The sequence below is a fragment of the Schistocerca americana genome, chromosome 1 (assembly GCF_021461395.2).
Source record: "Schistocerca americana isolate TAMUIC-IGC-003095 chromosome 1, iqSchAmer2.1, whole genome shotgun sequence".
In the NCBI taxonomy this organism is placed as follows: Eukaryota; Metazoa; Arthropoda; class Insecta; order Orthoptera; family Acrididae; genus Schistocerca; species Schistocerca americana.
Window position 1 is genome coordinate 586479104 of NC_060119.1, and position 13181 is coordinate 586492284.

Here is a 13181-nt window from a genome sequence, read left to right on the forward strand (position 1 = left end):
TTCCACCTATTTTTTTTAATTTATTTACTGACGCAGAGGTTTTGGCGCCAGTATTCATCTTTGTGCCTACATAGCATGCCTGTGTAGCACTACATATATTCGACGGCAGAAGTAAGTTGTGGCGGCACCCACCAACTTTTTTCCGAATTTTCGCTGGCTTTGCACTCGATTCTAAGCCGCAGGTGGTTTTTTGGGTTACAAAAACCGGAAAAAAAGTGCGGCTTAGATTCGAGTAAATACGGTAGTGCAGTTTGACATAAGTTCATGGCTTGCAGAAAATAAATTGACACTAAATCACAATATGACTCAGTTTTTACAGTTCCTAACACACAATTCAACTGAAACTGATATTTGTATTATATAGGATGGGGATGTAATTAATGAATCTGAACAATCCAGATTCTTAGGTTTTCAGATATGTGGTAAGCTGTCATGGGAACCCCATGTACAGGATCTTGTTCAAAAACTGAATGCAGCCATACTTACCATTAGAACAGTATCTGCAATAATTGATAATCCAACATTAAAATTGGTCTCCTTTGCTTATTTTCATTCACTTGTGAAATACGGTAACTATATTCCGGGCCAAGTAGTGGTGTAAGTTCTAGTCGACCCCTGTTCAGGGGTCTGGGAATTCTGACACTGACCTTTCATTAGACATTTTCTTTGATGTTGTTTGTTGTTAACAACAGGAGCTTATTCTCAAGAATTAGCAGCGTTCACTCAGCTAATACTAAGCAGAAATCCAACCTGAATTTGGATTGCACTTCCTCAGCTCTTATGCAGAAAGGTGTGCAGTATTTTGCTATGTCCACTTTCAATGAGCTGCCATATGAAATAAAAAATCACAGCAAGTCATCCATGCATTTTCAAGTCTAAAGTGAACTGCCTTATGGCTCACCTCTTCTGTTCTGTTGGGGACTTTCTGGAAAAAGTTGAGCAAATTCCTCTATTACATTGTTGATTAGCTAGTATATATTTAGCAGCTTGTTGTTTGCATAGGATTCTTTAAAATTTTACTTTATCTGTTTTGATTTTTTCTGATGTTAACATTGCACTTTGCTTCCTCAAATGGCTACCATCATAGGTTTAAGTTATTAATCTGATGATGTAAATCTGCCACAAAGTGTAAAAAAATCCATTTGAAGAAATAAAGTGTTGCCTAGACAGACAATTTTGTGTATAAGTGCCATCATGGTAGCAGACCTGTGGAAAGATTTTGTCTTTCATGATAGTTTAGTGTTTGTAACAAATTTTTATGACACCACTGAGTTTTCACAGTGTAGGACATATAATGGTAAAAGAAAAGTCAAAAGCATGGAAAAACGTACCAGCTGAATTAGAAATAGAAAAAGATCTCCATTATTTTTCTTCAAAATTACAGAAAGAAGTGCTCACATTTACTGACTTATCCTTAGATGTTATTAACAAGTCATTATTTTTCGACTGAGATCTATTTAAAACGACAATCATTAACAAAGGAATGCACAATCATTGCTGAACACGTAAATCATATTTTTGGATTGCTCTTCTAACATTCTTAATGAGTGCTAATACTAATAACTTTGATGTGAAATGTGTCACTATAAATCACTGCAAACAAAAAATTCATTGTACAGACATACAACACTTTATATTAAAGACATTTAAAAAAGTAAAGGTAGAAAACCATTTGTCAAAAAGATCATTATAATTTAATAGTAATAACCTTAGAAAAGGCACAAGCTGATAAATAATTACAGCAGAAATTGTTTCATGTTAGCATGAACAGACAAGTCTAACCACTATGAGATCACAAGGACTGCTGCTGGCACAGACATTTTTATGTTTTTTTTTTTGCTTTTTACTATGACTTAATGCCAGTGTAAAAACATCACCAGTACTTCATTGAAAGCTTGGCAATGTGTGTGACATATCACTACTACAATATCATTTGCAACAACTATCCACTGGAAATTACTTTTCAGTAGTGATAACATTTGAGATCTGGACAAGCCTTGTTTCTTTTATCAGATCCTATATCACAAAGTGTTGCATTAGTTGTGAGTGGTGCTCAAATGATAAAACTGCAGGTACTAGTATTTTCAATTCGCCCCTCTTCACTCTGAACTCTTCAGTAAGCAGTTTCTCTGAAATCTTGCATTGAAGATTGGTGTTCATGAGAGCTTCACTTGATTCTGTAAAGATGAATGTGAGTTATTATTATAAAAGGCAGAAACAAACAATTTTGCAGGCATGAATAATTATAATAGCATATTATCTTACTTGGTGGCCTTGTGTTTTTCATCCTGAACAAACCAGTCTTGGTTTTCCACCAGTTCACTCTTCCAATACTCTGGAAAAGAGGAAAAGTGATTTTTTAAAATAAAGGCTAAATATGAGTGTTGGAACTGTTGTAGTTAGAAATATTTTTAAAATTTCACAACTTGTGTAGCCTAACATTGGTGTGAGACAGTTCTCAGTTCAAAGGAAGGTAAAGAGCATGCCATCTTCAATATGACAATGTCATTTACTACAGCACTGTGGTGTTCAAACAAATCTTCAAGTTGATGTTCACTCTAATATAAGCTATGATGAATAATTAATAAAATTTTGACAAGGACTACAGGTGTCTGTAAAACAACAAGTTTTCAGCTGAGAGAGAATATTATAATCTTAAATCAGACAACCCTGCAGGCAGAATAATTAGCCTCTTACTGCATTTTATGATATTGCTTCATTTGGTTTCAGTTATATTTGAGTTATGAACATTCATTGATTCATTTATGCAGAATGTAGAAGTTATTTTTCAAAACAATTTATACAAGCATCAGACACCATCCAATGAGAAATTTGTGGATAATGCTTTGTAAAACATTAATGTGGACTTTACTCACTAAACTCAGCTAATTATTATTGTTGTGTAGCCCACCAGTTATTAGAGGATCCCTCACTAAAGCAAACTAAGAAGGGTGAAATGTAAAAACTGAAAACATGATTTCAATTATGTAGTACCACTTTTACTTTTTATTGTCATTAGAAGTATTATTCCACCTCATGGTTCAAATGGCTCTGAGCACTATGGGACTTAACATCTGAGGTCATCAGTCCTCTAGAACTTAGAACTACTTAAACCTAACTAACCTAAGGACATCACACACATCCATGCCCGAGGCAGGATTCGAACCTGCGACCGTAGCGGTCGCGCAGTTCCAGACTGAAGCACCTAGAACCGCTTGGCCACACCGGCCGGCTTCCACCTCATGGCTTTTACCTTGTAGCAGTATTAGAAATGGAGATTTCGCTGGCACAGAGCATTTACAGTGCCTGTTTACAACTTACAATGGATAAATCAATGAACAACTAATATGACTGAAGAAGTGTCAACTTTTTTTCAAAGTAACAGCTTTCTTTCTGGTATCTTTCACTAGAGTAACGGGTACAAACAGGAATAGCAGGAAGCAATATAATGATGGTTCACTGTTAATACAGCATACAGATCGAAAAGAAGGAAACTTAAGGCTGAATGTCCAATCGATGTTAAGGTCATTAGACACAAGGCACAAACTCAGATTTGGGAAGCCATGTGCTTCCAAAGGAACTGTCTTGTTATTCACCTTAAACAAACTATGGAACTCACACAAAACCTAAATGAGGATGGCCAGAGGGGGATCTGGACAGCTGTCCTCCCAAATATAAGCCTACTGCTTTAAATATGTGCCACCTCATTTGATGGTGCAAATGAAGATTCTGTGATCTGTCTTTCATTAATGGATGCACTGACTCATCCCACACTACTGAAGTCTCTTCTCTTTGATACAATCTGCGAAACACGATCAATGAGTGAAACACAATAAAACAATGTTTGTAGCATATTATACAAGATAACTGTAATTAAAGTTCCATTTTCAAAGTGCTATTGAAAGAGAACTACTACTCAGAATGACATAAAATTTTAACAATACATAATTGATGCAGAGGGAAAGTCATGGGACAGTAAAATTACCAATAGATGGCACTGTAAGCATCTTAATGGAAATGTGTTTTTAACATAAATGGGGTGAACTACAAATAACCAATGGTTTCAGTTGCACGTATGCCATCCATACCGTTCAATATGCATGATTGCACAAATTCACCAGTCAACAGTTCTGGCATTGTTAGACAGGTAAGCCCATCCAACATGGCCAGATCATACAACATTGGATGGGAAAAATTTGTCTTTAATTGTCTTGAGGCCACGAACCACATACAAAATCAAAATGACATTAGTTTTTAATTGTCCTGGGGCAAAAATACACATAAAAAGCGAAACGACATTGGTTTATAGCTGTCGTAAGACTGGTGCAACACATGTTCAATATGCTGTCTACCATTTTCTGCCCAAAGTTGAAACCGAGAAACAGCATGTTCCACAACACATCGAAGTGTCTCAGGGGTCACATTCAGAATGTGTTGCACAATGCTTAACTTCAGTTCATCTACATTCATAATTGGGGCACTGAACACAATATCTTTCTGATAACCTTATGGCCCGAAGTCACACAAATTAAGATCAGGTGATCTGGGTGGCCAGGCTGTATGGAAATAACCACTGATAATTCTAGCATTTCTGAAATGCTTCTGCAGCAACTGAATCATTGGCTGCACAATGTACAGAGGAGCACCATCTACCATAAAAATAATCTTACCCACACGTCCACACTGCTGAATGGCTGGAATAATATTTGTGTGAAAAAGACTCGTAGCATTTACTAGTGACAGTGCAGGTAAAATGACTCGAGTCCTGTTCAATATGCATGATTGCACAAATTCACCAGTCAACAGTTCTGGCACTGTTAGACAGGTAAGCCCATCCAACATGGCCAGATCATACCACATTGGATGGGAAAAATTTGTCAACTCCTCCAAAAAATATGGCCCTATGAAAAACAATGCTGTCAACCTGCACCACACAATCACCTTTGCAGAATGAAGCAGGAAGCAACTCCAGATCAAGGGTGATTCTGCATGGATAGCAATGCAGGATGTTTCATAAGATTTTATTCACTGTGCTCACAGGCATGTCCAACATTCAGGCAGTTCCCCATGCTCTGCGGGTTTCTACATCTAAATCTATGTGGATACTCTGCATCAATAACATGCTATTCTAATTTGACATCATTCTGGGCAGTGCTCCTCTTTCTACAGCATTTTGAAACTAAAACTTTAACCACCGACACCCTAAACACACCAGAATCAGTATGAAAACAAAACTTTAAGTCATTAATGTGTGATGGCATAATACTTACAGCAACACTGATCTAAAAGCACATGCTATTTGTTCTGTAACAAAATTTTGTAGTACATGAAACACTTTGCCTATACAAATGTTATTTTACTTGATTAACATGTGCATGAGTTTCTCATTCACTACATCATTCACTAACACTTTGTGTTCCATATAACCTATCACAAAGAGACTTCTGGGAAGTGAAATGAGTCTCTCCTTCCCTCTTTCCTGATGAGGCAACAGTTTGTTGCGAAAGCTTGAATTTTGTGTGTATGTTTGTGTTTGTTTGTGTGTCTGTCGACCTGCCAGCACTTTCATTTGCTAAGTCACATCATCTTTGTTTTTAGATAATTATATAATTATATGAATATAATAGAGGGAAACATTCCACATGGGAAAAATATATCTAAAAACAAAGATGATGTGAATTAACAAACGAAAGTGCTGGCAGGTCGATAGACACACAAACAAACACAAACATACACACAAAATTCAAGCTTTCGCAACAAACGGTCGCTTCATCAGGAAAGAGGGAAGGAGAGATTCCAATCCCGGGAGCGGAAATACTTACCTTAGGGGGAAAAAAGGATAGGTATACACTCGCACACACACACATATCCATCCGCACATACACAGACACAAGCAGACATTTGTAAAGGCAAAGAGTTTCGGCCAATTACATATATTAATTATATAATTACTTCCACATCACTTAATATGTGCACTTAGAAGGAAAGAGCTACTTTGAAAGAAAGGCACTGTTTTTTCTCTTACATTACTTATATGCTGTTATATATATTAAGTCACCTTTCCTTTCTTTACCATGTGCCTGAAGTTATGTGATAACTTGTCTCCATATAGGTAAATCTGTTCAAATTCTGTGATTTCCAAATGATGTTCTATTACATGTAGCACACCTATAGATAACTCAGGACTTTTATACTTCCTCTACTGATCACAGAATCTTACCTTTACTATTTAATGCATTTTGATGGCAAATTCCAAATGTATGATTATTATCTATTGCGGTGTCCAAGTTGTTATGTTTGTTTCTCTAGTGATTAAGTGCTGCTACAGTTATTCAGGCTCTTTGTTTTTCATAACCATTTATCTGTATCCTTTTCAAAAAGATGCCCAGTGAGAATACTGGAAATCGAGTGACTGGGAAGATATTGCTTCTGGATGTGAGTCATATATGTAACAGGGTGTATACACTGACAAGGAAAAAAAAATTCCCGGATTTCCCTGTTAAAAATACATTTTCTCCCGGGTAAAAATACACTTTTTCTGTATAAAGTGACAGTACACTTTCCCTTGGAACTGTTAAAGTTATCAATCCATTGAATGACTATGGTTTTATATCAAATGCTTATTAGGCCTACTAGAAACAAAAAGCTTTATGTTACAAAATAGTTTCACATTTCATGCACAGACTTCAGCCTCTCAAGCATGAGTTTGAAAAGTAGTAGCACAAAATTTTTGTATAAATTGGAAGCATCATATTCTTCCAGAATTTGTGTGATGTCCCCGTTTCTTCTCCTTCCTCATTCTAACAAACACTCTTGTCATCACTGATTCTGTAACTATTCCTGCCAGTGTCAAAACTCATTCTCTGATTAACTTCACTAACCCTGCCACAATCATCGGTTCAGTTATCCCACGTCTATTCTCCGGTTAGACATTATTACGTGTTCGTACAATGCGTTTTCCGTACTACTCCAACTGAGCTTAAGCGGCTCTAGCTGGGGACAGTACAACTGGCCCTTACTAGTGTAGCAATATAACAGCCACACTTCTGTAGCCAGAAGTGGGAGAAGGTACTACTCATACGCGACTCAACTTTGCAACTGCTCGAACAAATCTAATGTAAACAGTTGTGACGTCATGCTCATAAGATGCAATTTGTTGTTATGAAGCAATGCATAGTCTTCCTAAAGCCTTTGATACATTTTGCTGTTGTCAGACACTTGCATGAGCACTGTGTTTTGTTGTTGTATGTGGCACATTTCCTTTGCAACTGAAGTTTTATTATCATTTTTTTTTTCTCGTTCATGTTTTAGTGCTACAGTATTTTTCTGCAGCAGCAGGATACAGTAATATCCTTTGTTAGAGTCTCGGGTCTTACCAGCCAAAATTACAAAAATTTAACTGAAAACTAAAACAATGAAAAATTCCAGGAATTCTAAAAAATTCTCAGGTTTTTCCCGATTTTCTCCTGGATAAAAAAATTCCTGGGTTTTTCCAGGATCTCCTGGTTGTCCCGTGTCGTATACAACCTGTGTAATCTTGGACCAGAAACTTTCAAATGTTTTTATGTACATTGTTTTATTTACTGGATAAAATATGGCAAAACAATATGTAGACCGTACATGCGTGATGCCACCTTGTGAGTGGCAATGCTTCCATAACACCCATATATGATCACCCAACCTAAAATGTAGCACAGAGGAATACCTTGACTCCCTTTAATCACTTTCCTATTATAAATACTATTTTTCTTTTCTGTTCCATACAAAATACATACACTATGCAGATATGAAATATTCAAACTCTTACCCACACTATTTTTCAAACCTTATAACATTATTATTCAGTGTAAAGCTTAAAAGTGGCTGACTAAAACAGTAGACATTTGTGCTACTTTGAGAATACTTAACCAACTGTTAATCAAAATAATTTTGCTGCTTGATTTGTACACTCCTGGAAATGGAAAAAAGAACACATTGACACCGGTGTGTCAGACCCACCATACTTGCTCCGGACACTGCGAGAGGGCTGTACAAGCAATGATCACACGCATGGCACAGCGGACACACCAGGAACCGCGGTGTTGGCCGTCGAATGGCGCTAGCTGCGCAGCATTTGTGCACCGCCGCCGTCAGTGTCAGCCAGTTTGCCGTGGCATACGGGGCTCCATCGCAGTCTTTAACACTGCTAGCATGCCGCGACAGCGTGGACGTGAACCGTATGTGCCGTTGATGGACTTTGAGCGAGGGCGTATAGTGGGCATGCGGGAGGCCAGGTGGACGTACCGCCGAATTGCTCAACACGTGGGGCGTGAGGTCTCCACAGTACATCGATGTTGTCGCCAGTGGTCGGCGGAAGGTGCACGTGCCCGTCGACGTGGGACCGGACCGCAGCGACGCACAGATGCACGCCAAACGTAGGATCCTACGCAGTGCATTAGGGGACCGCACCGCCACTTCCCAGCAAATTAGGGACACTGTTGCTCCTGGGGTATCGGTGAGGACCATTCGCAACCGTCTCCATGAAGCTGGGCTACGGTCCCGCACACCGTTCGGAAGTCTTCCGCTCACGCACCAACATCGTGCAGCCCGCCTCCAGTGGTGTCGCGACAGGCGTGAATGGAGGGACGAATGGAGACGTGTCGCCTTCAGCGATGAGAGTCGCTTCTGCCTTGGTGCCAATGATGGTCGTATGCGTGTTTGGCGCCGTGCAGGTGAGCGCCACAATCAGGACTGCATACGACCGAGGCACACAGGGCCAACACCCGGCATCATGGTGTGGGGAGCGATCTCCTACACTGGCCGTACACCACTGGTGATCGTCGAGGGGACACTGAATAGTGCACGGTACATCCAAACCGTCATCGAACCCATCGTTCTACCATTCCTAGACCGGCAAGGGAACTTGCTGTTCCAACAGGACAATGCACGTCCGCATGTATCCCGTGCCACCCAACGTGCTCTAGAAGGTGCAAGTCAACTACCCTGGCCAGCAAGATCTCCGGATCTGTCCCCCATTGAGCATGTATGGGACTGGATGAAGCGTCGTCTCTCGCGGTCTGCACGTCCAGCACGAACGCTGGTCCAACTGAGGCGCCAGGTGGAAATGGCATGGCAAGCCGTTCCACAGGACTACATCCAGCATCTCTACGATCGTCTCCATGGGAGAATAGCAGGCCTCATTGCTGCGAAAGGTGGATATACACTGTACTAGTGCCGACATTGTGCATGCTCTGTTGCCTGTGTCTATGTGCCTGTGGTTCTGTCAGTGTGATCATGTGATGTATCTGACCCCAGGAATGTGTCAATAAAGTTTCCCCTTCCTGGGACAATGAATTCATGGTGTTCTTATTTCAATTTCCAGGAGTGTATATGTATTCTCTGCCTGTCCCATCATTTATGTTACTATTGAAATTACTATAACTTTGATTCATAATGTGTAAAACCAATCTTATGTGGATCTTTAAATAGGTGTTGTGTACAATGCCACAGTAAGCGGCTGTCATACAGTCAGTCACCATTAGCCTCAGTCATACAAAATTCCATGTCAGTCTACAGCAAGATAAAGCACTGTGAAATTGCATGTATATAATCATTAGTATGTACAGAGTAACAGTGATGGGCAATCACTGGTGCAGAGTTTTATCTGGGTGTTTCATGAGTGTGGACCATACACTCCATTCACTTGTTGGTGTAATTTTGATATATCATAATCTTTCAGAGTTTAATGATCTGTACTACTACAATTGTGAAGTTTAGTGCATAAAAGCTGTTCATCATCAACAAGGAACATTGATAATAACTGCACATAAACTTTAAAATCTACTTTAGCGGTCTTGAAAAGGTATTTAAAAGATATTCATAGCACCAAGAAACCAGTAACTGGACACAGAGAAGAAAAGGACTAATGAGACACCCATCCAGTCAAGCTAGTAATCTTACACAGTCAATTAAGTGATGCCAGAAGTTCTGGATTCACACAACTGACAGAACACTTCATTAGGACTTGTCATATTGCTCTAAGAGTAACATAATCTTCACATTCGTGTGAAGACAATTATCTATGTTACTGTGCTCCAGGAGTAGCTGAGCAGTGGACTCTCTCCTTTGAGTGATCCAGATTTGTGATTTCAGTTTCCTCTTTTGTTTCACTTATGATGTATGTAGCTAGGAAAGTACCCAATGATTTTAACTGGACAAGGCATGTAATATCAATAACATCAAATATTTTGGAATAGTATTAGGAAGGAATCTTAAATTAAGATTTTTGACAATACAGTTTACTGAAAAGGGTTGCTGCTCAGATATTTTGGAATAATGCTGTGATGAATTAATTGCATGTATGCACAGTGCAAAACACATGCAGTCATACATGTAACAATGGAAGAAGTGTGAGCAAGAGCTCTTTTACAAGCTTGTTCAAATTAAAGAAAGAGATGAACTAAAATATGTATAAACATTGTATTCTGCAAGTTACTACACATATATCCTCTGACAGCAAGTTGTGAATCACCTATTTCTTCCTTGGTTAAGACTACTTTCCCCCTTACTTCTACTTATTAGTCTCACATGAAACTATCTAGGATTCTGCTAGCACTTTAGTATTACTCTTGGATGAGCCAGGATTTCTACACTTTGTGGATTCATTCTGACCAAATTTTCATATTAAACTTAATAACAAAAAATTCCCAGAAATTAACTTAATGTCTGTATTCAGGGACTGGAAATTCCTGTCAGCATCATCATAAGCATAAGTGTTCATTATGAACAAGCCACTGTTCTCACAAATACTTCTTCTTCTTCTTCTTCTTCTTCTTCTTCTATTTCTACAGTATTTACCAGCGTATTCAAACAAATAGCAGTAGCATATATATAACTTCTATATACATAACTTATTCTGAGACGGCACTAATGTCACCCAAAGTAGCAGTTTTTCAGCTAATTCTGTTATATTCATTTGTTGGCCAAGTAATCACAAGTAGAATATTGAATTTTAACAATAAAGTTTTGTTGATACAGCATGCAGAATTATTTTCTACCAAAAATGACGAATTTGGAAATTAGGATGGTGAAATATGTTAGATGTACAAAGATAGACTGTTGCTTGATGAGGACTGTGCAGATGAATACCAAATCATCACTGTGTGTGCTTATGCACTATCTGTCAACTGGCAGCAAATGGCTGGTGAAAGATCACCATTCCTCATTTTCTTTGTTGTTCACATATATATTCAGTACAGGCCTGCTCTTGAGAGCAGTACAAATTTAATAAAGTAAAATTTATACCTTTCAGTTCCTGCAAGGACCCATCAGTACCTCCATATTCATAAGGCAGGATAGTAGGGCTCACCTCTTCATACAGTGCATCCAAAGAGCCATAGTGGACATGGACCTGCAACATAATGAAAAAATAACTTCATTATTTTTATTGCATTTCCTGTACAACATTTCACTTTGCAAGCTCTTTTTTTCTGATGTCCATAACAAGAAAATAAGATGACAAAAATTATTCTATGATAAATATTAGTATGTCTATGTACACCTGGATTAGAGCAACAAAGTGATTGAGAGCTAGTTGTCAGCAAAATAGCTACCATAACAGACAACCACCCAGATAATAACCTTTGTCACACCATCTATTTTGTTCACTGCAGTCATACCTGTCAAGGACAATTATGACCACTGATATAATTGTTTTGATTAGTTTTTGCTATTTTTTTAAAAATTACATACAAAACGATCTCTGCAGCTAACAGTGATAGTGAGCAGCAGAGTGATAAGGCTTATGCACCTGCAGGGAAAACTCAGTTTTGCATGTTAATGAAAAACATGAAAACTCCTTCAGTGATGAAACAGAAACTGATGTTGAGGGTAGCAAACTAAAAGTTGAAATGCTAAACTCCAGTTTCAAATGTTCCCTTACAAAGGAAGTAGCAGAACAGAGAGAATGGCTATAGCTGTATCACTCTGGGTGATACACAGTAATACAATCTAGCTCCTATTTCCTAAGTATTACTCCAAAGAAGTGAATTGTACCTATATATTTTACTATGTAGATTATTGTTTACTAACTTATGCTTACATTTTTTTGTATAAATCTTAATGCATATCTGTGTGAGGCTTCTGCTGCCTGAAAGCTCATTTCATGTAACCCCATTTAAATCTTGTGTTAGTACACAATATACACTTTAGATCAGTGCTTCAGAGTTAGCGTATTTACTTCTTGCAGCAGCTTTTGTGTAAGCATATATATCCATTTTCGGTAGAGAAATTTGTTTCTGTTTTAAGAACTAGTGGATCTTATGCCATAGTAAGAATTTTACTGTTTCTTTATTCTCCTTGTTTATATTTTGCATATGTTCCAACCTCAGTAGTGCCACAATCGAGCAATTTTCCCTTTTTTGGGGGTCTGTTGGTGCTTCCACAGTTACTCCTCACTGCTTTGTCTGTATTTTTGAGAGCTTAATCAGATTTTTTTATGTAGTAAAGTTTTGAGTATAGCCTTTGCTTGTTGTGAACAGACACAAGTAGAATTGGATGCTGTCCATACTGAAGGCTGTGTTGGGCACAATTGACAGGTTTCTGGCTACTTTTAAGAATTTTTAACATCGTACAGCCCTGTCAGCAACTGTGATAATTAAACATATAACATGTCAGCCTCAGTTGCAAATCGAAACCAATCTGGTGTCTATTTGCATCTGAGGCTGACATGTTATATGTTTTCTGGCTACTGCTTGAAGTTGTGGTGGCATCAGATGCCAATGATAAGACTTGTGACACCCTTGGTGTCGCTGGAATTCCCTGGTGACTAGGTTGTTGCTGCATCTTCTGATACACAACATCTGACCAGTTTGTCTTCACTCAAGACTGAGTGGCACATGTCAATGAGCAGAAGGTGAAAGAGGAAACGGGCTGCAGAGGTGTTCAAGATGTCTTGGCAACAGGTTTGAGATGGCATGCCGTGTTGACAATATTTCTGAGCCAGCACGGGATGCCTCTTCTGCTGGGACACTGGCCATTTTTCCTGCCAAGTTTAGACAAGTGCAGAGGGCGAGTATGCTAGACATTGGGAGCTCCAATGTTTGGCAGGTAATGGAGCCCCTGAAGGGAATAGCATGCAGGGTGGGAAAGAATGCCAATGTGGCTTTGGTATGCTTACCGAGCTGCGCGTGAGAGGGGAGGGG

General features: G+C 38.8%; 1 protein-coding gene across 1 annotated transcript in view; it reads right to left on the minus strand.

Moving 5' to 3' along the window:
* Positions 1–1819: 1819 nt before the first annotated feature.
* LOC124606690 (retinol-binding protein pinta) overlaps positions 1820–13181 on the minus strand; it is a 56534-nt gene continuing 45172 nt past the window's right edge. Inside the window, exons 6-8 of the mRNA XM_047138717.1 lie at positions 11284–11389; positions 2266–2335; positions 1820–2177 (exon numbers count right to left, since the gene is read on the minus strand). Coding sequence (XP_046994673.1) covers positions 2168–2177; positions 2266–2335; positions 11284–11389 — 186 coding nt within the window. The 3' untranslated portion in view covers positions 1820–2167. The remainder of the gene's footprint in view (positions 2178–2265; positions 2336–11283; positions 11390–13181) is intronic.